The sequence below is a fragment of the Olea europaea genome, chromosome 13 (assembly GCF_002742605.1).
Source record: "Olea europaea var. sylvestris chromosome 13, O_europaea_v1, whole genome shotgun sequence".
In the NCBI taxonomy this organism is placed as follows: domain Eukaryota; kingdom Viridiplantae; phylum Streptophyta; class Magnoliopsida; order Lamiales; family Oleaceae; genus Olea; species Olea europaea.
The window spans coordinates 17,881,408-17,909,229 of record NC_036249.1 but is presented as its reverse complement, the minus strand read 5'-3'; the positions used below and the strand labels follow the sequence as shown (position 1 = coordinate 17,909,229).

The 27,822-nt window shown below is 33.3% G+C and overlaps 1 protein-coding gene across 1 annotated transcript; it reads left to right on the top strand.

Moving 5' to 3' along the window:
• The first annotated feature begins 1,132 nt into the window (after positions 1 to 1,132).
• On the top strand, positions 1,133 to 7,843 carry LOC111407764 (probable xyloglucan glycosyltransferase 6). Its single transcript, XM_023037427.1, has 5 exons — positions 1,133 to 2,001; positions 3,965 to 4,273; positions 5,138 to 5,428; positions 5,514 to 5,627; positions 6,779 to 7,843. Exons 1-5 carry the CDS (start codon positions 1,291 to 1,293, stop codon positions 7,415 to 7,417), a joined length of 2,064 nt encoding a protein of 687 aa, XP_022893195.1. The 5' UTR covers positions 1,133 to 1,290; the 3' UTR covers positions 7,418 to 7,843.
• Positions 7,844 to 27,822: the final 19,979 nt, after the last annotated feature.

Genomic DNA, 27,822 nt, shown 5'->3' with positions numbered 1-27,822 from the left:
AATCTAACTATTGCCACATAAATGGGTTCAGTGTAACATTACTCTTTATAAAATTAAAATTTTTTATTTAAAAACAAGGAAAAAGTGAGTATTATTAAAATGAAAAATTAAAAGTCATTATATATTTTTTAGGTTTATCCAAACATGCTCATAAAACACTATAAAAACAGAGGAAAATAACAAAAAATGGATTAAAAAACCCTCTTCTTGACTTCTAAGAGAGGTGTATTCAATTGAGAGTTTTAGAAACTCTCTAAAAGTCATGGTGTATTCAATTAAAATTTTTATAAATTTTTTAAAAAATCTCTAAAAATTACGGTGTATTCAATTAAAACTTTTTAAAAGTTTCTATAAATCTGATGTATTCAAATTTTAATGATTTTTAGAGACTTTTACAAAAGTCTCTGAAATACTAACTTTTAAGCAGAAAGTATTCATATACAACCTTAAAATTTGTTGTTCATTAATTACGAGATTTTGGGAGATTTTCACAATAAAATAAAATAAAATAAAATAACATTTCAATCTTTCTTTCCTTTAACTTTACATGGACATATATAATTCAAATTTTTTTCTATTAATTATATTTCATTTATTTTTCGTTCTCTCTTATTATTTATTTATATTTTCTATGAAAAATTAAATTGGACTCTAGCAGTTTTTTTTTCGTTCTTTTTTTTTTGAAAAATATCTTTTTTTTATTAAACTATAAAATCTTATATGGAAGATTTATAATTAAATTTAAATATATTGATTTTTATTTATTTTAATAGTATACTATTACACATACATAATTTTGATTATTATTTATTTAATTAAAGTCTTAAATTTTTATTTTCTAATTTTTTTTATTATATGGGAAGAAAAAGGAAAAGGAAAAAGAGAACTGTGAAAACTAGCACCTCATGTGTAAGAATTTAATACCAAATTCACATAAATTCTATTTTAAAATAAAAAACTTCAAAAATCTCTTGAATTTCACAAAAATCTATAAAAATTTTAAAATGAAAATCCATACAAATCTAAAAAAAAACTTCCACTAATTTCGTACAAATTTATAAAAAATACACAAAATCCATAAAAATCACAATTTAAAAAAATAATCTATCAAAATTTTTAAAATCCCAATTGAATACATCTCCCAAATTTAGCTTCGTCTCAAGTTCCAACTCTCCCCCATTCCCCGGATCCCATTGCACTGCAATGATCCGCCATTGATACAGAAAATTACACAGATCCAATCTATACATACACTTCCCTTTGTGTATCTATATCCATACCCATTTACATATGTCTCCTTCACCAAACTATGAATTTCAAGAATGGTGGAACAAGCAAAGAGCAAGCGACCACAACGAGCTATTATCTTCATCGGAAACTTCCAGTGTTTTGACGGTTGATATACGCAGCGCCTCCACGGCGGCAGCGGCTTCGGTGTCGGAGAAGGACCGGACACGCAGTGCCCGCCAGCTTTCATGGATTTACCTCCTTAAGGTCCATCAAATCGCACATTTCTTGGCCTTTATAACCAATGGATTTATTACCCTCATTCGCACCGCGAAGCGCCGTGTCTCGTCCAGCTCCTCCAGTTCTTATCGGTCTGAATCGAGGTTTTATAAGATCATTAAGCTTTTCTTGTTGATGAGTATTGTTTTGTTGGTTTTCGAGCTCATTGCCTACTTTAAAGGCTGGCATTTTAGTCCTCCGACTCTGGAATCGGAGGTTGAGGACTTAGTTGAGTATATCTATGCCAAATGGTTAAGAATAAGGGCGAATTACCTGGCACCGCCATTGCAGAGCTTGACAAATGCGTGCATCGTGTTGTTCATGATACAATCGGTGGATCGGTTAGTATTGGTGCTGGGGTGTTTTTATATCAAGTTTAGAGGACTGAGACCAGAAGCGGAGATGGAGTTCATGGAAGATGCCGAAAATGGGGGCGTGAATTTGGAGGATTATCCAATGGTGATGGTGCAAATACCAATGTGCAATGAGAGGGAGGTAAGAAGATGCACGTTTTCAAAATCCCCAAGGAGATTTATCTTTTTACTAATTTTCACGTTATTTTATTTACTACAATGAATATTGATTGAAGTGAATGTACTAAAGCATATGATGGTGTAGATATTAAGTTTTGTTTTAGGTGGATACTTAGAGTAAACTATTGTTTGCTAGTGCAAATACGCATCCTAATGTTAAGTTGCTTCTTAGCTTGAGCCCTCGTTCAGCTTCCTATAGCACATTTATTAGTTGGTTGATTGGTTATAAATATCCTCAAAATGAACAAAGAGTTGCTCATTTTTCCGTAACTTCAATTTCTTTCGGTCCTCAGCTTTGAAAGCCAAATGAAAGGACCTGTTATGAGGAAAGAATAGGATATTCTTGCAACTTCTGAACTCGAAGAATTGTTACCACAAGCCATCCACTTCATGTCTTTAAATTTCCTCTCACTAACTTTGTCTCAATATTTAAGTCCATGTAGTCTTAACTATTCTATATGAAACACATTCATCATTTCTTTACTTCTTTGATGAGACTGACTGTAATTGTGCAACATGCTCAAAACAATTCAAACAACACAACTTGATATGTGACCTTGAGAATGTTTTAACCTTTGCTCTAGACATGGTGAATTGTTGGTCACTATTTTGTGTACTAGTAACATATTTACCCTTCTTGAGCAAACAATACCATTTATGATGAAATTCAATTAATAGACATTTTTTTCACACAAGATGCATATATGTTCAGAGGAAAGTGTTATGTCTTTTTCCCTGCATTACTATCATTAATTAAAGTTTTTATTGTTCATACAATTAGCTTTGCCACAAAATATTAAATTCAAAATGTCACTTGTTCTAATTGAGCTAAAGTCCTTAGTTGGAAAAACAATCATAAATGCCATTTATTATAAACAAAATAGCTTTTTATTATTTATTATTTATTTATTTTTAACGTCTATGGGCTCCAGATCTTCCATGACAGTATTCTAAACCTTGAATGAAAACACCTTCATATTAAAATTGCCAAAGACACTATCAAGGTATCAGATGATTAGCATGGACAAACAAATTCGTTGGTTTCACATTTATCTTTTCAAGTTAAGTTCTGTAATGGTATATCCTTGAAGTACTATTCACTTGCAAAAGTATTGTCTCATAATTTTTTTTTTTTAATCATCATGTTGATCTTTTTCGTAAATATTATTATCTTTATTGCCTAAATCTTACACTCCCCACAAGAAGAGAACTTTTTGAAAACAAGGGTTTATCTGGAATCATCATGTTGTGGTGCTTGGTTGAAATGTGTGAATAAAAGGACAATGAAGAATCAAATTCATATAAGCCTGAGGAAGAGCATGGTAAACAATATAAAAAAAGAGGTTGAGAAATGTCATAATTATTAGCAAACTCTGTTTGCTATTGATGACTGGAAGCCTATGAAGCTCATGATGTCATATTAGGTTGAGGCTATCCATCTCTCATAGAAAAACTTCATTCAACAGACTGTTTTTATAACATTTCTGTTCCATTAGAGAATGAGTGCACTTAGACATGATTACGCTTTCTTGATACATTCATATTTATAAACATAGAACCAATTGAATTTTTTATTTAAGATTATTGCTATTGTTCATACTGAAACATAATTTAGTGATGTAAATAAAACTCTATTAATATAAAAAGTTACTATATGTTAACTTATGGTAACTAATATCTATTTACATAATTTAATGATGTAAGTTTAAACTATCTTTATCGAACTCTGTGTCTGGCTCGAAAGAGTGTCTCAATGTCATTTTAAGTGGAAGTATCCTCTCCTCAGGATAATTTTTCTATCTGGAGACACTAAGTGAAAAATGAAATCAATCAGTCATTGACTTCAGATAGCATATCTCCGTTTTTACAATATTGAAGTAGTTCCATCTATTGTGATTTTGAGTTCTTTGTACAATGGTGCTCAGGTATATCAACAATCTATTGCAGCAGTATGTATTCAAGATTGGCCTAGGGAGAGAATGCTTGTACAAATACTGGATGATTCTGATGATACAGATGTTCAGGCTCTCATTAAGGCAGAAGTGCATAAATGGCAACAAAAGGGTGTGCACATCATATACATACATCGTCTTGTTCGCACAGGCTATAAGGCAGGGAATCTTAAGTCTGCAATGCATCGTGATTATGTCAAAGATTATGAGTTTGTCGCAATATTTGATGCGGATTTCCAGCCCGCTTCAGATTTTCTGAAGAAAACTATTCCTTATTTTAAGGTAATCTAGATAACACATTTTAAGTGATCAAGAACGTAATTTTTCTTAAAAAATAAAATTGATTTATACGTTGATACATGGACTGTAGAGATCCTTTTATAAGCGCATATTTTTCATTTTTTCATCTTTTTAATTGACATTGGAAGTTTCTGCACATTTTCTTTCAGTCTTTGTTTAGCACAGGGTAACTCCCATACCAGCTATAAGAGTCAATTACTAGGCTGTAGTGCCAAAGTCCGAATGCTAAGGCTGAGATGACTAATACATGATGTTGCTCTTTGGCCTAAGGCGTAATGTAGTTTTATTAACACCTTGAGTCCAGCTTAAAACTTGAGACCTGCTGGAGTGATGAGTGTAAGGCTGCATAGTGTCCTTAAGTAAAGAAAAGCTGCAATTTTTAAACCAAAAAGAGTATAATATATGGGGAAAGATGGCCAAAACCAATAACTGTGGGAAAGTGTCTTGTAAAGTGGGTACTTGCTTTTCATTCACCTTGTTTAGGTTGAATATGAATAATGACAAATTATGCTTCAAACAACCATGTTTCCCATGTCGTTGACATATGGAGCCTCACGTCGGAAGGATCTGGACATGGCTGAAACACTTTTCTATATACATAACTGTCTAAATCATCCGAGCTTTATAAGCCTCAGTTTGGGAAGAATTTATAAAGATCCAATTTATGAATAGATAGAAAGGAGTGGTGGATAAGTGGATAATACTCGGAAGTCTTTGAAATAAGTGGTTGAAAATGAAGTTTGGCCATTTATAAATGATTTATAAATTTTACCTAACGGAGGCTAAATAATAATTAGGATGATGTAAATATTGTGGAAGGAACAAATTGTTTCTTGTATTTTGAAGGGAAAAGATGATCTTGCCCTGGTTCAAACCAGGTGGAGTTTCGTCAACAAGGACGAGAATTTGCTGACAAGGTTGCAGAACATAAATCTGGCTTTCCATTTTGAGGTCGAGCAACAAGTCAATGGGTGGTTCATCAACTTCTTTGGTTTTAATGGAACTGCTGGTGTGTGGAGAATCAAAGCCCTGGAGGACTGCGGTGGCTGGTTGGAGCGAACAACCGTTGAAGACATGGATATTGCTGTCCGTGCTCACCTTTATGGTTGGAAATTTATCTATCTGAATGATGTCAAGGTTTGTCAGCTATTTAGAATTTTGCTGTCCTTAACACATAATACTTGTGCCATATGGTTGTTCAGTTCTTTTTCATCTTGTGCAGTGTTTATGTGAACTACCTGAATCTTACGAGGCATACAAAAAACAGCAACACCGCTGGCACTCAGGACCCATGCAGTTGTTCCGCTTGTGCTTTGTTGACATACTACGCTCGAAGGTTGGTGAGTCCAACTATCTACTTTTTCAGTCAGTTTTCTAGCCTAAAGTGAATTTGTAGCATGCATGGGTGAAATGAAAATTAGACTAAACAACAAGGTATTCAGCTTTGTAGTAGGTACTGAATTCATAGGTGTAATCAATATGGAAAAAGACAGGGAAAAGCGAGTTCTTTAACTTTATTTTCATGGGAAAGAAAATATTCTGCCAATCATGAAGATGAAAAAATGGTAAATTTGATTTCAAAAAATAGAGTGTAGTTTTCGACACAGCTCTTGCACTTGAGATTAAGCATCTGAACAGTACATGTGACTAGCATTTGTGTTCTAGTTTAAATTTTTGTCAGTACAGAAAATAAAGTATATCTCTAAAAGAGATTGCATCATTTCCCATGTTTTTTGAGGCACTTCACACGAGCTCTGATCCCTGTCCCTGTCCCTTTCCTGTTTCTTTCATAGTGGAGGGTCTGAGTCCCCCATCTCCTTCACATATTACCCACAGATTTCTACATCATATTTCACCCACACATATTAGGTGTTTTAGAAGTGCTTGACTGCTCATAAGCATGAATTAGTTTAAGTAAATCTTTCTTTATCCGTGAAGAATTTCTATAATCCAATGATTATCAATATCCTCATACTACCTCTGTTGCACAGACATTTCAACTAGGGTGGCGTGTTTCTTGTTTGACACTGGTCGGATACCGATACTCCTCGAACACTTTACCATGATATTTTTTTTATTTGAAATATTATATATTTTTAATTCAAAGTAATTAGTAAACAACAAATATATACTCATATTTAAAAAATTTCAAGAAGAATAATTAATAATGAATATAAAACTAAATTTATACTATATAAATGAAGAATTTTAAAGAATTTAATTAACGTGTCGACGACGTGTCATGTTAATACTTTTTTTTTTTTGAAAAATCGCGTGTCGGTGTAGTAGACTCGTGTCATGTCGGACACACGTGTCAGTGTCAATGCTTTGTAGGTTACAACCAATTCAAAACACTCACAGAATGAAGCATATATTTATTTATTATGCACTAGTTCTTCTTATCAAGTTCAAAATTTCCGCACTCTACCAAGTTATTGCATTGATTGTAGGCTATCATTTTACTTTTATAGACTTTTAACATTTCAGGTGAGCTGGGTGAAGAAAGCAAATCTGATATTTCTCTTCTTCCTCCTGCGGAAGCTTATACTACCATTTTATTCGTTTACTCTCTTCTGCATTATTCTTCCGTTGACCATGTTCCTGCCAGAAGCTCAGCTGCCCTTTTGGGTTGTTTGTTATATCCCAGGACTTGTCTCTATACTGAACATCCTTCCGTCTCCTCGATCATTTCCATTTATCGTGCCTTATCTTCTTTTCGAGAACACCATGTCTGTGACCAAGTTCAATGCCATGGTATCAGGACTCTTCCAGTTGGGAAGTTCTTATGAGTGGATCGTCACCAAGAAATTGGGTAGATCATCAGAAGCAGATTTAGTCGCCATGGTGGAAAATGAATCGGCGCCTTTGGTGGAAAGTGGCTGGGTCCACAGGTCATCCTCCGAATCAGGTCTTGCCGAGCTTAACAAACTAGAAATGACCAAAAAGACCAGGAAAAAAAGAAGAAACCGTCTATACAGGAAGGAACTTGCTCTTGCATTCATATTGTTGACTGCATCGATGAGAAGCTTGTTATCCGCACAGGGAATTCACTTCTATTTCCTCTTGTTTCAAGGTATCACTTTCCTAGTTGTTGGACTTGATTTGATAGGAGAACAGGTGAGTTAATCCAATTGATTCTCATTGTGTTGCTAGCTGTTCTGCATGGATCAAGCCAGGAACATAGAAAGAAATCAAGCATTTATCTTATAATTCAAGTAACATTAAGACCCCGGGAAAGGTCCAGATCCATACGTTTGAAGAAAGATTTTATACCATTTTGTTAGTGTTAAATTATATGCCCTCAATTGATGCAAGCGGCTTTCAAGTGGTGAAGATCTCAAGAGAAGAGTATATATAGTAGCAGGATCATTGGATTTTATCTGAATCTCTTAGAACAATTTGATTTTATTGTACATGTTGCCTGTGTAAGTTTTTGAAGGCTTTTATTTTGGTTAAATGTTTCAGTCTTTATCTCTGTAATTAATTATGTGATGTACAATTACATACATTTTTATGGGAAAAGAGAACATTCACTTGGAGTTTATGTTATCAGATATGAGTGATGTCTTTTAACTCAAATTTAGCTTATATAAGATAAAGTGTCTTTTAACTTAAAAATGTTCATTTTTTCCTTTTTGCACAAATGGTTAAATCTCAATAATATTTTTCAAATTTTTTTTTTTTTTTTTTAAACAATGAACAAATATTGCAAATGTAACAAAAATTCTGAACTTTGAAATTTAATTATTCAATTCTAACTTTATTATGTCTTTGATATTTGATAAGTGTACTTTATTTATTTTTTTATTTAACTTAGCATAAATTATGATCATAAAAAAATTAAATGTAAATAAAGATATGGAAGAACAAAAAAAAAAAAAAATCATTTTTTTAATAGAACCAAATTTATTTATTCATTCATAATTTCTTTTAGGAAATGAAAGAAAGAGTAAAAAGAATATAATTTAAATGATTTATAAGATTTTATCCCAAAATATATTACAAGCTGCAGATTCCCTATGAACTCATCGCCCCCGTTTGGCCCCCATTTTTTGAAGTAAAAATGGACGGAAAAACACTAAAAAATGAGTGGTTGAAAAAGAAGTAAAAATTTTCGATTTATGTGTAATATTATTTTGTGAAATATATTGTGATTAAAAATAGGAGAGAAAAAAATGAAATGTAATAAAATTTAATATAATGGAGGCCAAACGGGATAAGTCTGAATAAAAATTCACTTTCTAAAAGAGCATCATTTTCATGAATTGCAATATCCTCGATATTTTTTTAGATTATAGCATGTCATTGAAACACAAGCAATGGATGGCTCAACAAAGACGCATTTACAATAGCATGCAAGAAAAAGAGAATAGATTTAAAATATTTAAAGATAATGTAGAGTTTATAGAACGTTTCCACATAGATTTAAGAACAAATCCAAGCTTGAAATCAAAGAACTTGCATATTTAACTAATAAAGAATTTCTTGGAAAGTATACCAAAACACTCGGTGTCATCTCAGACATCAACTTATCTACGCTCAAACGTCAAAATGTGCATGTAGTTCGACCAACTCCTGATTGAAGAGCAAGAATCTAGACCTAACTATATATAAATCATTACTCTTAAAAGAGAGAATCCATCCTGCACTTCTCATTCATTAGGCCCCGTTTGTTCCCATTAATGTAAAAATGAGAATGAAAAATATAATCGTTACGAAAATTCAAATATGGTGGTTTAATATGATGATTATAACGGTCATATTTTTTTATTTTAATGGCCAAACAATGGGAAACAAATAGGGACTAAGAACTATTGTTTTCCTATTTTACCCTTAAACACTTGTAAAGAAAGTAGTTTGTGCGTGGGCAAAAAAGGACAAACGATAATATTTCTTTCTTGCCACAATTGTTGATTGAGGAACTGGGTTTTCAGTATTGGTAGCTTCCCAAATATATTTTGTTTCTCGTTATCTCACTATACAAAGAGGCCAAATACCCAGTCTTTATATTCACTTTTACGTTTATTTTCCACATCACTTCTGTATTTCACTATTCCTCAACACAAACCATATTATTGCAACATCTCCATTTCTTCCACCACCTCTTCCACTGTCACAAAAGCCACCTCCACCAGCTTCCAGCTCTTCAGCAGCTTCAAAACATAACAAGATGTGAACTTTTCTTCGTTTGAAAATCTATTTGAGCCAAGATGCGCCAAGGAAGCAGCTAGATGTGTTCGTGGGAGCCCATCAAAATGGCGATTGTGGATAGGAAGATCATGGAGCGATTTGTTAAGGTTTTTAGCTGCAAAGGTTTGGTACTGTTAATAATTCAATGTTCTCAATTTGAAATTGTGGTTTTACAGTTACTGTTGTTGAAAGTGGGAGGACGACTCTGGAGTATTTGGGTTGGATGAAGGACTGGTCGTAGCTTTTTCAAAAAGATCGAGCCAAAGAAACTAGCTCCTTCAACGCCTCCCAAACATCAACTGCAAGTTAAGCTGATTGCTACTGCAGGGAATGCTAAGCGTCTTTTGAAGCCTTTTCTCCTAGCTTAGGCTGGTGACTTGCCTTCATTTTCTGCTTCTTTTATTTATTTATTTTTTTTTACAAGATTTTAACAAATTATTCAGAGATGAATGGTTGAAAATCAGTTCGACTGTTCGAGTAAACATTGAATTGAGATGTACTTCACGAAAATTCAAAACATTTAACATACTAATATTACTTTCAAAATAACCCAACTTGTGCAATGCTTGGGCAAATGACTAGTATATTTAATAAGATTATCTGCAATTATGGTGTAAATAGATCTAAATTGTAATTTAGATCTTCAAAGTGGCCGAACACCTCATCGATGGATTGATGCATAGGAAGTACAAATTGTATTTTTCGACAGAAAATATATAAAATGATATAAGTTTTCATTTTTTTTATTATTATTTTTACATTCAAGAAAGGCAAAAAATGAATTTAGATATTTTTATTGTAGCAAAATTTGAATTTAAATATATCGAAATGTAAATGAGGATACAATAATGATTTTGAAGATATCAATTTACAACATCATTGGAGATGCTGCAAGCAATTTGATAGAATTGAATTAAAATTGTTAAAATATACTGACCACTATGCACGTGGACCTATATTTAAACAAAAAATTAGAAAATTTGTTTAAAAAGCCAAATCAATAATGATATTTGGTAAAATGGTCTACAGTCAATAATATTTGGTAAATAGCCTTTTGGTAATTATAATCCACTACAATTTTTATTTTTTGTACCACATTTTAATTGCACTTAAGGTTCTTAATCTTTGCTCATTATAGCACTTATGTCTCTAATGATTTTTCATATCATTCATCGAGGGTGTTAGGTAAGGATTAAAATTAGATTTTTTAGTAGATTGTGATAAAAGTTTTTGAAATGTGTGATTGAAAAATTATGGGACTCCTGAAAGATGTGGTTAATATTGATGGTTTGACTTTGACTTAAATTAAAATCAGATTTTAATATCTCACAAACAAGTTGTTATTCTCAAATTTTCCATTTGTTATCACATTTTGTATTGATAATATATATATGTCGAAAATTTCGTTGAAATGTCATAAAACTTATTTTTCATCATATTTTTAATAAATAAATAGATAAATAATGCAAAAAAAATAATTATTTTTTCCTCTTTGCAAACTATGAAAATAAAATATTTTGATATAAATCATCATCAAGAACAAAACGTACTAATTAATGGAAGGTTGAAAATAAGAATTTGATTGAAAAAATTGAGCAAAAATTGTGGAGCATAATTACAATTAAAATGTGACGTATAAAATAAAATTTGTGATAAAAATATAACCACCTATAGCCTTCAGCTCATGTTTGACAATTATTATTTGAAAACTATTTTTTCTACATACTCATTTTTAATTATACGTTTGCACAATAAAATATTCTGAATGTAAATCCAAAATTTTTATTATTTTTTAACCATAGATTCTCCTGAAAAATACCATTCAAAACTTTATTTTTCTCAATTAATGCTGTCAAACATGGGCTTAGTCTATTTTATCCTTGGTTAAAAGTCTTAAATGCCCTTCATTTGAATTGTCTAAAATGTCCAATTTCAAATCAAAATTTATCAAATTTCCCAAACATAAGTCCTCCTAAGTTTTCCTTCGTTCTCACATTTCTAAACGCATTTCTATATACTAAACCTACTAACAGACTCTACTTTCTTCTTCTTCACATGCATTATCCTTCATTGCAATTGGCAATTACGTATATAAAGTAACTTTATTTGCACCAAAATAAATCAAAGAGCAAATTTTGGAAGTGCGCAAGTAAGAATCGATTCCAAAGAGTTGAAGGTACGCTTTATAATTGGAAAATGGACAAGATTTTTGTTTTTTGTTTTAATTTCCTACCTCCAGATTATTAAAAATCAATTGCATAAGCAAAATTAAGCATGAAATATGAAAACGAAATGTTGACAAATTTATGTATTTGGTTGTCGTTTTTTCCATAGTTCATTTTAAATTGTTAACGGTGCTGTGGATGTAGTTGTTTACAGATTAGTCATTCCTCCATTCTTTTACAATAATATATTTTAAAAAAAAATTAAATGGGACATACACATTTTAAATTATAGAATGCCATTTTATGCCGGCTTAAAATCTGCTCTATAATAATATGGGTTGTCGTTTGTTTATTATTGAAGCTGTATTTTATAATCTTCACTTTTGACAATTAATGGACTAATATATTACATATTTTTGTTGAATTGCAGATATACACTCTGGTGCAATGATTATCATTTCTTATTTCATTGAATTTGAAAAGAGTGACCAAAGTATATGGATTTGGTAATGGATAGAGAATGATCAAGACACTGTAATAAATATTTTTGTATCAATAAATATTTCATGTGTTGTATGATGAATCAAATTAATGTGTTGCCAATCCTTTCGAATAGACGACAAAGTGGATTGGATGTCTAGAAAGACATAGGATTCTATTAACAAGGGGAGAAAAAAGGACATATATATAGTATGTGTGGTCAGAGGGGTCATAACCATCTTAATCGCAAAAATACTTTACACTAGTTGACAGACTAATGAGACTTATTTTTGTTGACCTTAATCTAGAAATTGTAATAATTTTGATACATTTTGATTATTTTGATAAATTTTTATGGATGGACAGACAGTCTTGATGGATATATTGATGTACTCTTTAAATTGTGATTTTTGGATAAATTTTGAAAGCTCTGTTTGTTCAATCCCAAAACGGCATGCGGTTATTTTAAACATATGGGTGTCGTTCAGGATTAGGGTTTAGGGCATACAAAATATAGCAAATATAGTTATTCAATATGTCTCATATATGATGTTTCAAATATTGTTTTTACTAGTTTTAGAGTGAAATTGAGAACTAGTGATCCAAAATAGCAAGTGATCGTTTAAAACATACGAGTGTCGTTTCTACTAATTTCTTGTTCATTTCGCTTTATTCTCGCTCGTATCCACTTGAAAGCGTAAGAATGAAAGTTTCAACTATTTTTGGATGTGATGTCCACCCAAAGTTCAAATTATAGTGAATCACACCAATGTATTTAACAATGAAGGAAAACGTAAGTAGGAAGTATGGTATACAAAACCTAGCACATACAGTCATTCAACATGTACAACTCATCTATGATGTTCTGAACACTATTTTTACTAGTTTTGGAGTGAAATCAGGACTCCGTGACCTAAAATGGTATGTCGTAGTTTTAAACGTATGTGGATTGATTTTACTAATTTTGTGTTCATTTCGTTTCACTCTCGCTCACATCCACTTGAAAGTGTAAGAATGAAGATTTCAACTACATTTGACGTCAAGGTCTATCCAAAGTTCAAACTGTAGTAAGTCAATGCATGCAGATAGTTAGAAATTACACTATACTTGACAACAAAGGAAAACATAAGTAACAAGTATGGTATACAAAACATAGCACTTGCATTCGTTCAACATGTGCAACTCATCTATGATGTTCCAAACATTGTTTCTACTAGTTTCAAATTAAAATCGAGATCCCATGACTCAAAATAACATGTGATCATTTTAAACATATGAGTATTGTTATATCAACTTCGTGTTCATTTTGCTTCATTCACGCTTGCATCCACTTGAAAGTGTAAGAATGAAAGTTTCAACTACATTTGGATTTCACGGTCCATCAAAAGTTCAAACGGTAGTGAGTCACAACATACATACGATTAGAAACTACACTATACTTGACAACAATGGAAAACTTAACATGTATTATATACAAAACATACAATGTGCAGTTGTTCAACAAGTACAACTTATCTATGATATTTCAAACATTATTTTTATTAGTTTTGAAGTGAAATTGAGAGTCAGTGACTCAAAAAGGCATATGGTCATTTTAAACTTATAGATATCATTTCTACTAATTTCACGTTTGTTTCATTTTATTCCCTCTTGTATCCACTTGAAAGTGTAATAATGAAAATTTCAACAACATTTGCACGTACGGTCTACCCAAATTTCAAACTATAGTTAGTCACACCATACATCGGATTAGAAACTACACAATATTTGACAACGATAGAAAATATAAGTAACAAGTATGGTGTATAAAATATAGCACGTGCAGTCGTTAAATATGTTCACTTCATCTATGCTGTTTCAAACATTGTTTTTACTAATTTCAAAGTGAAATTGAAACCCCGTGACACAAAATGGCATGTTGTTGTTTTAAACGTATGTGTATCATGTCTACTAATTTTGTGTTCATTTCCCCTCATTCTAGCTCGTATCCACTTGAAAGTGTAAGAATGAAGTTTCAACTATATTGGAATAGGCGATCTACTTAAAATTCAAACTATAGTGAGTTACACCATCCATCCGGTTATAAACGACACTATATTTGACCACAAAGGAAAAATGTAAGTATGATAGACAAAAGATAGCACATGCAGTTATTCAACATATGCAATTCATCTACGATGTTCCAAACATTGTTTTTACTAGTTTGGTGGTGAAATTGAGACCATGTGACCAAAAATGGCATGTGATCATTTTAAATGTATTTCATAATCAGTTAATATAATCTGTTTTTTCAAGCTTAACTAATTCATAAAAACATATGAAAAGTTTATCATTTAACACGTTCCAATCAAATCATAAAAATCACTACCAACTACACAAAATCAGCATCCACATACCTGTTTCCCAACTACATTGAAAACCATATCTCGCTTTCTTTTTTTAGTTACAATCATCCTCATTGCAAGCTGGTGGATTAGGGCTCAAAAGGTATAAGCTTTATTCAATATAGTTGCCCAAAACAAGATTCCATTGACATTTTTTTATGAACATTATCTAACATCTCTCAAGCTTTTGAAGGGAACTTTTATGTGAAGGTTTGCATTTAATTCTATGTTCAATAGAAATTACATACTCAAATGAATGTTCCATTTCTGCAATACAAAACTAAAATGATCATGTTAAGTAATCAGTGAACAAATACAAAGAATCTATAGTAATGCTCAGTGATACACAGTAAAGTTCGTTTTCAAAAGTCGATAAATGACAATGTGACATTTAAATGACAAGTTGCCATTTTCATAACTAGAAAAACAATAGGGTATCATTTGACTAGTCAATTCAATTTATATTACACTAGTCCAATAAGAAGCACGTATAAGCTTAATACATAATTTAGACATAAGGAACTGAAGCAAGTGAAAGAGAATTATTTGAAAGTAATAAGGAATAGTAGAAATTGTGATTTGTGGCCGTGTGATAACTACGGAGATAAGTCCTAGGTTGAACCTTTTAATAGCTAAATTGGCTATAGTCCATTGTAAAATTTGATTCAAAATTTTCTTTCCTTTTTTACTTTGTAAGATTGGCCTTAAAAGACTTATCGACTTGACGTTGGCGCACTTAGTGGAGCTAAAAATTATCCTTTATCAAAGACCAACCATTGCTGTTATTCCTCTTTTTAAATTCGTTGAGTACATTTCTACATGTGTACAACAAGGCCATCAGAGGTTGGCAAATATATAGATACAATCTCAGCCTCATCATTTACAAAACTTCTATGTTGATGTGCTATAATCCATTGTGGGAGATGAAGACAGCTTTTCGTGGTGTTTGTGTTGAACGTTAATAGCCCAACTAAATAAGATAATTTCATATTGATATATTCAATATGTAACATTGCATGGTATAATGGACATTTTATTTTACTAATTATTCGGTGCTATACAATTCACCTTACTAGACGAACACAGGTAGATGCTGCCGCAAGTATAAGAAGTCAAAAGCATATATGAAAGAATAAAATGTAAAATATTTCAAGTTTGAAAAATTAATGTAGATTTTTCCATTATTCTGAATGTGATTTAAGATTGTTAAATATATTAAAGTTTTGAGTATGGTTGATTAATGCATAGAAGGTATAGGAGAAAACATCGAGTCCCATTTTCTTTACAGGATCAAATTTTTTCTTCATTTACAAGAAAATTATCTTTAATTTATTTCCTAATAGATGTTCAAGTATCTTCAGGAAAGATATTATTACTTACTATAAACATAGTTACAAGAGAGCTTATATAAAGAACATCAAATAATATCTAATCAAGTCCTGTTTGGTGGGGATTAAAATTAGATTTTTAATAGATTTTGATAAAAGTTTTTGAAATGTATGGTCGAAAAGTTTGGGACCCCAATAAATATGTAATTAATATTGATTGTTTGATTTTAACTTAGATTAAATCTGAGAATCAATATCAAAGAATGGTCAAATATTTACTAAATATAAATAAGGAAAGTCTTTTAACTTTCACTCCAAGCATGAGAGGATTTGCTTATAATGCAATGAAATCATGTTCTTTATACCAAAACTTGTTTTAACCATAATAGGTGTTCATATAAAAAGTCTTACAGCAAACTATTTACCTAAATGATATGGTAAAATCATGAGTTTGATGAGCCTTAATCAATGTATGAACTAGTTGATTCAGCAAAAGCTTACGGAGTTGACCAGTATAGCACACAAAATTCCTTTTAATTTCTCCAAATTATTCACTAACAAAAAAATTGTATTTTTTAATTACTGAAGTCACAAATCTCTAGTTAGTTGAGATAGAAAAAGAATAATTTTTCTTTGGATAAAATAAAGTCAAGAAATTCTATCCAATTGAGTTTACAAAGAATATATTAGTATTCTCTTAACTTTGAATTACATAACAAAGTGGTATAAATATTCAATCTAGTTATACCGTTTTGACTATACCTATTTATGGACAAATATTTGCTTGAATTTAATTTTTTTGTTCAATATCTCAGTGCAATCTTCCAAAAGAATATTATATCATTATTCTAGAAGAAACAATCTAAATGAATATTCTAGAAGAATATTGAAGCATTTTTTTGAAAAGGAATGTTTTATTCGAATTATATTGTTGCTCCTAAAGAATCACAAATTAACAAAAATTAATATTTAAAAATAATATTATCTTGTTATTCTTGATAAAGCATAATATATGTACGTATTATATTCTAAACGAATTTTATGTCAATATTCTTGATGAAACATAATCTATTTAAGCAATCTTCTAAGAAATATTGCGTTAATAATCCCGAAGAAGTATAAACCTTGTACATTTTAAACTTTTAAAGAATATTTTACTGTTGATTCCTAAATAAAAGTAAGAATCAATATTCTAAAAGAATAATGGATTGATACTCGTTAAAAAACTGACTCCATATACTATGAAAGAGTTGTATTATTATTTTGTAATCATAGTGTAGAAATATGCAGAATTTGGACAGCTTTTACAGCTATGAATAAAATATTGATATCTTGGTGTTTTGTGGTTTGATTGTCGTGAAATTTGAAAAATATATTTATAACTCATTGTTCTTAAAATCTAACTGTCCATTCATGAGATATCTACAACAACCAAATTCTTTTAAATTAGTCGTTTAATACACGAATTGGATATTTTCTCAATTATACAAATTGTATGATTATATTAAATAATTATTCGAGTGCACACATCCACCTATAAATTCCAATCGATAAACTGCCATGTTTTCTTTAATTGATTGTTATATTTAGATTATAATCATTACTAATGCATATTCAATTTTTGTATTCGATTTACATGTTATAATTAATCGCAACATAAAATATATTAGTTGTATATATTTAATTGATATATTTAAGTTGTTGTTTCTCTTGAAGAAGTATAACGTTTATACTATTCCAAAAGAATATTACTTGCTCTTGAAGAGCATGACATTATATTTTTAATATTCCAAAGAATATTATTTTGTCAATCTTGAAGAATATCAAACAAAGATTTGATTTGAAATTTTTCGTGAATTTTATAAAATCTCCATAAAAGTCAATATTATGTTATATGGAGGGATAAATTTGCTATTCCTTGTAATTTGTTCTCCATTAAATAAAGAGAAACCAACAAAGTTTCTAATAATGTTTTTTAATTGGTGCACTATTTGTGCAGTTTAAATAAACATTGTACTAAACCATATGTTCAATAACTCTAATATTTTATTGTCGACATGTCTAGTTAGACCATTACTAGATCAATAATGATGCAAAATGAGAATTCAAATGATTATTTAATGAAGAACTAGGAGAGTCTTCAATCCAACGAATTCACATATAATGCTCACTACAACAAAAATACTCGTTTGCAACACCCAGAAGGCAATATTCATTGATTGAATGTTGCTAAAGGGGGTCTTTGGCAATATTCTAGTGGGTGAATGTTACGATTTGTTAATTTTATGAGCTTTAGCAATGTTTTTCAAATAAATATTGTCAATGTTACTTTTTGTAACGTTCATTAAATGTTGCGAAAAGTTTTTTTTTTGCAAAGTTCACTGATCGTTGTTAAAATATAACACTTTTGCAGAACATTGCGAAGAGTCACTTTTGCAATTTTTCTGAATATTGCAAAATGTCTCTTTTTGCAACGTGTGTGTGAACGTTGCGAAAAATCACTTTTAACAACGTTTTATGAATGTTGCGAAAAGTCTCTCTCTCTCTCTCTCTCTCTCTCTTTTATTTAGTATTAACCTAACTCAATCCATTCCCATTTCACAATTTGGCAGTTATCTCCCGGTTCTCACCCCAGTTGTTGTAGTGCGTTATGGAGGACAAGCAAATAATATTAAAATGCGTTATGTAATTTGATTCTTGAGATTTGTCATTAAAATAATATTACAAGTAAATAATTTTTTTCATATTTTTCAACCGTACATTTTTCATCAATCTACTATTTAAAATACATTTTTTTTCTTAACAGGTTTCCAAACACTCTCGTACTCCTTCTGTTCCAATTATATAGACTTATTTCATTTTTCACACGGATTAAGAAATTTTCTTTAATGTCATTGAAAATTTAATTTTTGCCAAGATTTTTCCTAATTTACCCCTATTTAATTTTCAGTATATAGTAGTAAATTATTGTTGAAATTAGTAAATAATTTGAATGATTTAATTTGAAGAAGAAGAAATGAGAATTGTTCCATGTTTCCAAGAAGTTGGAAATGTGTGTATTTGAATGATTTCAAGAAGTTGGCATATTAAGTTGGAAAAATTGAATATGGATATATTGGTAAATGAATAAAACAAAATATTCTAAATTAGGAAACATGCCTATATATTTGGGACAATAGAAAAAGGAAACCTAGTATATATAATTGGGACTGAGGGAGTATATTAAATCTTTACCCCTGGCCCATTCTAAAATCCAACAACTACCTATTTATTCTGGAAACCCTATACTCGTTTTCTTCTCCACTCTGTAGATGTTAGAGGGTGCTAGAGAGCCGAATCCCCACAACAAAAATGAAGCACAACCCACGAGTCTCCTCCTCCAGGCGCAAGAACAGGAAGGCCCATTTTACGGTGCCGTCGAGTGTTTGCCGTGTCTTGATGAGTGCTTCCCTGTCCTCCGACCTCATGACAAAGTATATTGCTCGTTCTATGTCATTCCACAAGGACGACGAGGTCCACGTTGTCTGGGGTACGTACAAGGGTCATGGGGTTTAATGAAATGCTTTTGGATATTGATTGTGCTTTATTTTTCGTATGTTTTAATGAAATGCTTAGGGCATCTCCAATGCATGCCCTATTGCACCAAATTGCACCAAAATTTGGTGCAAATATCCTCCAACCATTGCACCAAATTTTGTTGCAAATATGGTGCAACATTAAGTGTTGCACTGTATTTGGTGCAACACTATTCATTACACCATTTTTTACACCAAATGGTGCAATGTCCATTTTGCCCTTATTTTTCATTTTTAAAGATAATGGTGAAGGGTATTTGTGTCATTTTCGTTCTATAATAGTAATGATAATGAGGATGATGATGATGATAATTAATTACACTATTAATTATATTATTAAAGTTTATTATTTTTAATAATATAATCAATAATAATTAACGTAATTGTTAATTTAATGTAAAGTTTAATTCGTAAAGTTTACGTTTAAAGTTTAATCTAACGTAAAGTTATATTATTAAAATTTATTATTTTTTTAAATTTAACGTAATTGTTTATCATAAATCAATAATATAATCAACTATTTTTGTCAATTTAACATAATATATAAAATACGTGAATAATTTAATAATCAATATATTTGTTAATTTAACAAAATTATGATTTAGTAATTTATATAGTTATAAAATAAATAAATTTTTTAAATAAATACATTATCAAAAATCGAAAGAATGAATAAAATAATAAAGCACTGTTCATTTGATGTAAGTTTTGATGTAATGGTTGGAGAAGAATTTTGGTTTGGTGTAAGATTTGGTGCAAAAGTTTACTCTATGCGACCGCATAGAGCAATTATCGAGGAAAAATTTAGTTTCATTTTTCTTCTGAAACTCTTATGGAAACAACAATTTTTAGGGTCTTATAAATACAAAAACTCGACTAGAATGTAGGGGACGTCGCTTTTACATGTTTTTGGGAGATTTTGAAGGAGAAACGAAGGATAGAACAAGAGAACAACATCGCGCCAAGTGAAGATCGGATTGAAGATTGATTCGGGTGATGTCGTTTCTTCAAATATTTTTATATTTTGTTCTTTTTAGCAGGTTAGGAGATTTATCACTACTAGGAGATCGATGAACCTTGTAATGCTACGTTTAATTGTTGTTTTGGATTTTTGACGTATTTGAACACTAGTTCCAAAATTGATTGATTTATTTCGTTTTTATTTTCATATAATTATTGTGCACGTAATTATATGATTGTGGTGACCTATTTTATGCATTCGAAAGAAGGAAAATAGGTTCGACATAGTATAAATCATCATAGGGTCCGATAGGGGATAGAAATATACCTCTATGCCTTGTGTGAATCATTGGATATTCGTGAATTTATAATGCATGTCGGTATATTAGTATTCGTCATAGAAATATAGTCGAATCATATATTGGGATAGGTTTGGCATTGCTCGAGAGAGATTGCTAAATTAAAATAGGAATATCGATTTATCTTTTGTGGAATTGTGTGTCAAATTTGCGTAATTGGCAATTGAACGGGTATTGTTTGGGGATTCGTGATCCTAATGTGTTAGAACATCCATTAATTCTATAAAATTCTAGCTAAATTTCATCCAAGTTATTTTGCACTTAGTATAATTCTTCATTCATAATTGCATCGACAATTATATTTTGTTAGTTAAAGTACAAAACCTCAATTTGGTTGTCATGTTTCGGTTAAGGTCATATTAGATTAATTCGAACTAATTCAGTCCTCGTGGGATCGATACTTGGACTCATAGTCCATTTTACTACTTGTTAACGAACCGAACATTTGCGGTAGATTTAAAATCGAAACAAATAATTTCTTGAACAAGTTTTTGGCGCCGTTGTCGGAGATTAAATTTAGTTTTAAATTTTATCTTTTGTGACACTAATTCGAACTTATCTAGATTAGTAATAGTTATCTTACTAGGTTTAGTTTGTTATTACTTCAATTTAATTTTGTGCTGATTTTGCAATATCAGGGCTTGTATGCAAGGAGCACCTGATCAAGATTTTGGTTCCCATATATCCAGAGATCGAACGCACATTCCGTCATAGGCAAAGAGAAGCAAGAGCAGCACAACAAATGGCTAACGAGCAAAATCGACCGGTAATTCCACTCAACGAAGACATGGTAGTTGAAGATGATGGGAATACAGCTCCGTTGGTGGTCCAAAGTCAATCTAGCATTGTATATCCTCCATTTGGGCAACCAAATTTCTAGCTGAAAACAAATGTGATTCAACTCTTTCAGAATGGGCATCAATACCACGAGGTGACTAGTGAAAATCCGCAAACGTGCATATCCCGATTTCTGGATATGTGCCAACACTTTAGGTATCAAGGTATCTCGAACGATGCTATAAGATTGCAGTTGTTTCCACACACTTTGCGGGATAAGGCACTTGAATGGCTAGATTCGCTTTCCGTCGCAAGTATCAACACTTGGAATGAGCTAGCCCACAAATTCTGCACCAAGTTCTTCTCGCCAGCTAAGGTAGCCAAAATGCGGCATGATATCTCTATATTCAACCAATGTGAGTCCAAATCATTTGAAGAAGCATGAAATTGTTTCAAAAATATGTTAAGGAAGTGCCCGCAACATGGCTTTGACAAGAAGACATATATTCGATTTTTCTACACTGGACTACTTCCATCCTTCAAGAGCATGGTGGATTCATCATCTGACGGGTCTATCTCCACAATAACAATTGACGGAGCATGTGAGCTATTTGAGAGAATGGCTACAACTTCAGCCATGTGGTCTACAGATCGAGTGGTTCAGAAGAGATCGTTGGGGGTTTATGAAGTAGATACTTATTCAGCACTGTCTGTAAAGATAGACTCTTTGTTCCATAAGGTTGAGATCATTTCACAGACCGCCACTGCTAAACAAGTCAAGAAGCCCAGTTGTGAAGAATGTGGAACAGACCACAATACTGTTAATTGTCCAATTCTCGCACAGGGGGTCGAACATGCAGATTTTGTGCAATGGGGCCAACTCCAACAGAATAACACACATTCAGAAACCTTCAATCAGGGCTGGAGAAAACACCTAAACTTCTCGTGGAGCAATCAAAATCAAAACAAACCACAAGGTTAATATCAGCAGCAGGATAAAAAGCCACCATTGGAAGAGATGTTTGAAATGTTCATGGTAACAACCAATTAGTATATGGAAGCCAACGATCAGTTTATGTGAAAGACAGATGCAACTCTTCAAGATCAAAGTGCAGCAATAAAAAATTTGGAGACACAAATGGGACAGATGGCAATCTCCATGATGGGTAAAGCACTAGGAAATCTGCCCAGCAACACTGAAATCAACCCTAAGGAGCACGCAAAGGCTATAACAACCAGAAGTGGAGTACAACTACCAGAGATACATGTAAAAAGAACGGTAGCTAGCAAGGGGTCAGCACCAATCTCAGATGACGAAATTGTAGAACAGACCGATCAAACAACAGGGGATGTGGTCAAGAAGAATTCCAATACATCACGGGGTACAACTACCATTCCTATCAACTCTCATGAGCCTCCTATTCCATTCCCGTAGAGGTTGAAAAAGCACAAATTGGATCAGCAATATAGTAAGTTTCTTGAAGTCTTCAAGAAACTACACATCAACATCCCATTTGCTGGAGCACTTGTTCAGATGCCGAGTTATGCAAAATTCCTAAAGGATATCCTCTCTAACAAGCGAAAGATAGAAGAACATGAAACAGTGATGCTAACTGAGGAATGCAGTGCCAGAATCCAGAGAAAGTTGCCTCCAAAACTAAAGGATCCTGGGAGTTTTATTGTACTTTGCTCTATTGGAAATTGTCATTTTGATAAAGCGTTGTGTGATTTACGTGCAAGTATTAATTTAATGTCTCTCTCTGTGTTCAGAAAACTCGGCTTGGGAGAAACTAAAGCCACAATAGTTACATTACAGTTAGCAAATCTATCCCTTACACATCCAAGAGGGATCATTGAAGACATATTGGTAAAAGTGGAGAAGTTCATATTTCCAGTCGATTTTCTTATCTTGGATATGGAGGAAGCTAAGGATGTTCCACTTATATTGGGGTGACCTTTCCTAACTACTGGAAGAGCGATTGTTGATGTTCAGAAAGGGCAGCTTATATTGAGGCTTAGCGAAGAGCAAATCTTGTTCAACATGTTCAAGGCAATGAAATTCCCTACTGAGTCAGACAGCTGTTTCCAGATCGATGTAATTGACAGAATAATTCAAGATACATTTCGGCTACATCATCCTTTCGATGCATACGAGGCGTGCATTGCACATTCTCAATCCACTCACACCGATTCAAGTGAGATTGAAACATGTGCACGATTTTTGGAAACTAATCCGCCATACGTGCCCAGACGTTACTTCGAAGAGCTAGGAACTAGGACTACAAAGTCAGTACCATCTATTTAGCAACCTCCCAAATTGGAACTCAAGCAACTACCACCACACCTTCGATATGCTTACCTGGCGAATCTTCTACACTTCCGATTATTATTTCAAGTACTGTCAATGAGGTGGAGGAAGAGAAACTACTTCGGGTGCCAAGGGAGAATAAAATAGCCATTGGATGGTCGATTGTAGATATCAAGGGGATCAACCCGTCGCTATGCATGCACAAAATACTCATGGAGGAAAAATTCAAACCAAGCATTGATGATCAGCGGAGATTGAATCTACACATGAAGGAAGTGGTTAGGGCTGAGGTTTTGAAGTTGCTCGACTCAGGCATCATCTATCCTTCGGAGGATCCCATTCTATACAGGTGGGGGGCTGATCAAATTGTTCGTCGCTACGTACCTGAGGAAGAAGTGCCTTTAATATTAGAACATTGTCATTCATCTACATATGCTGGGCATTTTGGTGCTTCGAAAACAGTGGTGAAGATCCTTCAATCAGGCTTTTATTGGCCTACACTATTTAAAGATGCTTTTGAATTCATGAAAAGGTGTGACCGATGTCAACGCACCGGTAATATATCCAGGAAAAATGAAATGCCTTTGAATAATATTTTGGAGGTGGAACTATTCAACGTCTGGGGGATCGACTTCATGGGGCCATTTCCCCCATCCTTCTCTAATCAGTACATATTAGTGGCTATGAATTACGTATCGAAGTGGGTAGAGGCCATTGCACCGCCTACCAATGATGGGAAGGTGGTGATTGAGTTTCTAAAGAAACATATTTTTACCCGCTTTGGAACACCGAGGGCTATAATTAGTGATGGGGGCAAACATTTTTGCAATCGTCAGTTTGAACAATTGTTGGCTAAATATGGCATTAAATATCGTGTAGCCACTGCATATCATCCCCAAACCAGCGGATAGGTCGAAGTGTCCAATAGACAATTGAAGCGAATACTCGAAGTCATAGTAAGCTCGTCACGAAAGGATTGGTCTAAGAAACTGGACGACGCCTTGTGGGCCTATAGGACTGCATTCAAGACCCCTATAGGAATGTCACCATATCGACTGATTTTCGGGAAAGCATGCCACTTACCTCTTGAGATAGAACATCATGCTTATTGGGTAATGAAAAAATTGAATTTGGATTTGAAGGCTGTGGGTGAAAAACGTCTCCTACAACTTAATGAGCTGGATGAGCTCAAAATGGAAGCCTACAAGAATTCAAGAATCTACAAAGAGCGCACCAAAAAATGGTATGACATGCACATTCAGAGGCGTGAATTTATGGTGGGGCAGAAAGTGCTACTCTACAACTCTAGGCTTAAGCTGTTTCCAGGAAAACTGCGATCGAGGTGGTCTGGTCCATATACTATTGCACACGTTTTTCCACATGGGATAGTTGAGATCACTCACGACAGCAAGGGGACATTCAAGGTCAATGGGCAGCGTCTAAAGCACTATTGGGGCGGCAATTTTTCAAAGGAAAAGTCTACCGTTCATCTTAGACCACCAGAATGAAGCAACACGGTAAAGTCGAGTTATTGACTATAATCTAGCGCTGCGTGGGAGGCAACCCACTGTATCCTTTTATTAGCTTACTTTTCACATTACTTTTAGAATTATTTCATTTTTGCATTTGCATTTTTCTAGGTCATCGGTCGTACATGCATGATAATTGGATTGAATTCTCATCCCCTTAATTGTCTAGGCATTACACAGATGGTCAGTGAGTTTGAAATGATTTTTGGTGTTTGGGAGTAGAGTTCACGCATTTCTAAATAAAAGAACGTTTTTATTTTCAAAAAAAAAAATTAAGAGGGAAAATTTTACGAGGGACATATCTTTATGCATTGCAGTAAAAAAGAAAAAAAAAGCCTATGCGATCGCATAGACTGTGAGTCTATATGTGACCGCATAGCCTGTTACCGAACACAAAAGGGAGATTCTTATATCTACTATGCGGCAGCATAGTAGTCTCTCGGTCATGGTTTTAAACCATGACCGAGCCATTATCCCCCATTTTCCCCTAATTTCCTCACACACCATACTTACCACTCTCCCACACAACTCAACACACCACATTTCACTCGACTCCCCATCCCATTTAACCCGTAAATCAACATTCCACGCATCCCGTGCGAAGTCTAGGTATGTTCCTCTTTCCTTCTTCTATGTATTTGTCTTCTCTAATTTGGTTCGTTAAGAGAATAAGCTATTTGAGTCTGATTGTGGAGGATGGGCAATGCTTTTCGTTGGTTTTGTGTATGTTAAACTTGGCTTGTGTTGTGGATTGGTGGAACATTATCAATTTGGTATAGTGCAGGGTTTTTCAATCTTGCATGCTACGTGTTCGATGAACTGCCTACGTGACAATTGTAGTATGTTTTGCACAATTCCGCATTAGACATTTTGAGTATATGCATTCCCATATACCTGATGCCCAAATGCCACTGAAATTGACCTCGAGACACTCACATACCAACCCCACACATTTAGGCTTAAGTGTTAGGTTCACGTCATCTCATCGCACCCAGTTCGTCCCTTGCGTTAATTACCTGTACGACGTCCAGTGAGCTTGAAAAATGAATATGTGTCACTCTACACTACATACTTTCATATGCCCAGAGGTTCCTCGCGAAAACTTCAAGTTTTCTCGATGATGTCGGGGGCGAACATGCACACTTAATCATCAAGTTACTTGATTCATTTTGGTTGTTTGGACCTCCATTTGTGTGTAACTTGTTATTTTGCCTTCCTTAGATGTTCTTGAGCATGTCTTCTTGACCTTTGCATGTTACAACATGCAAAATCATTTGAAAGGCCACGTATCACATCACATCCATTTTGCAACACGTCGGCACATGGTTAGGTCACGGCATGTCACGGCACCCTACGTCCCTTACTTTCCACCATTATTTGGCATTCCAAACGAAGTCCATTTGCTTTGAGATTTGAATATGTGGTAGATCTCATTGAATACTCTCATATGCCGGAGCTTGCCCGTGGAAATTTTGATATTTTTTGACGATGTCCGGGGCAGAACATGCGCACTCGGTCATGGATCCAATTTTTTTCAAATGTGCTTGTTTTGGCCTAACTTTCCAATTTTTCACCTTGGCATTCTCTTTACACTTCCCTCTTTGTCATATTTTGATAAGTGCACACCATGGTGTTCTATATACATGTTGAAGCAAGTTTGGGAGATTTGTGTATTATTTGTCTCGCTTATCTCATTTTCCCTATCGTTTTTTTTAATACTGCAGTTTACTGACTATTATTTCTTTACCTTTGCAGGATGCCCCCAAAGCGTACATCAAAAGGAAAGGAGAAAGTTGGTTCCACATCTGGTACAGCCCGGACTAGGATACCCGAAGGGGGAGTCCAGAGTTTTCTTTCTTCCGACCAAGCAGCCTGCTATGCCAATGTTGTCCGGGAATGGGCGCTCATTCTCGAGAGACCAGTTAAGTTAGATGATTTCCCAGGTTTTGAATTGGTTTATTTAGTCCAAAACTGCAGGTGGGAGAAGGTGATTGAAAGACCACACCCCGTCTATGAAAATTTGGTGCGGGAATTCTATGCAAATTTCAAAGCTGAATAGACACACTGAGATTCGACCATCTGCATCAGACTTGGGTTCGGGGCAAATGGATAATGTTTTCACCTGAGGTAATACATGATAACTATCAGCTCACTTGGACAAATATAGTCCCAGTCCCGCATGATTTCAACTAGGTTGAAGTTGCAGAAGTTTTATTGGGATGGGAAAATGCTTGGCTGCTCCCTACTACTGATTGGTATCAGATTGACCTCACTCAGTCTATAGCCATCCTATGGTTGTTCATCTACCACAACATCGAGCCTATCTCCCATAGGACGACATTCACAGATCAGAAGGCGGGTTTTATCTACCACTTAGTTCAGGGCAACAAGATTAACTTGGCCACTTACATTTACAATCAGATACACGTTATAGGCGCATGGGGTGACTGGCACACATCACTGATTTTTTCGAGCC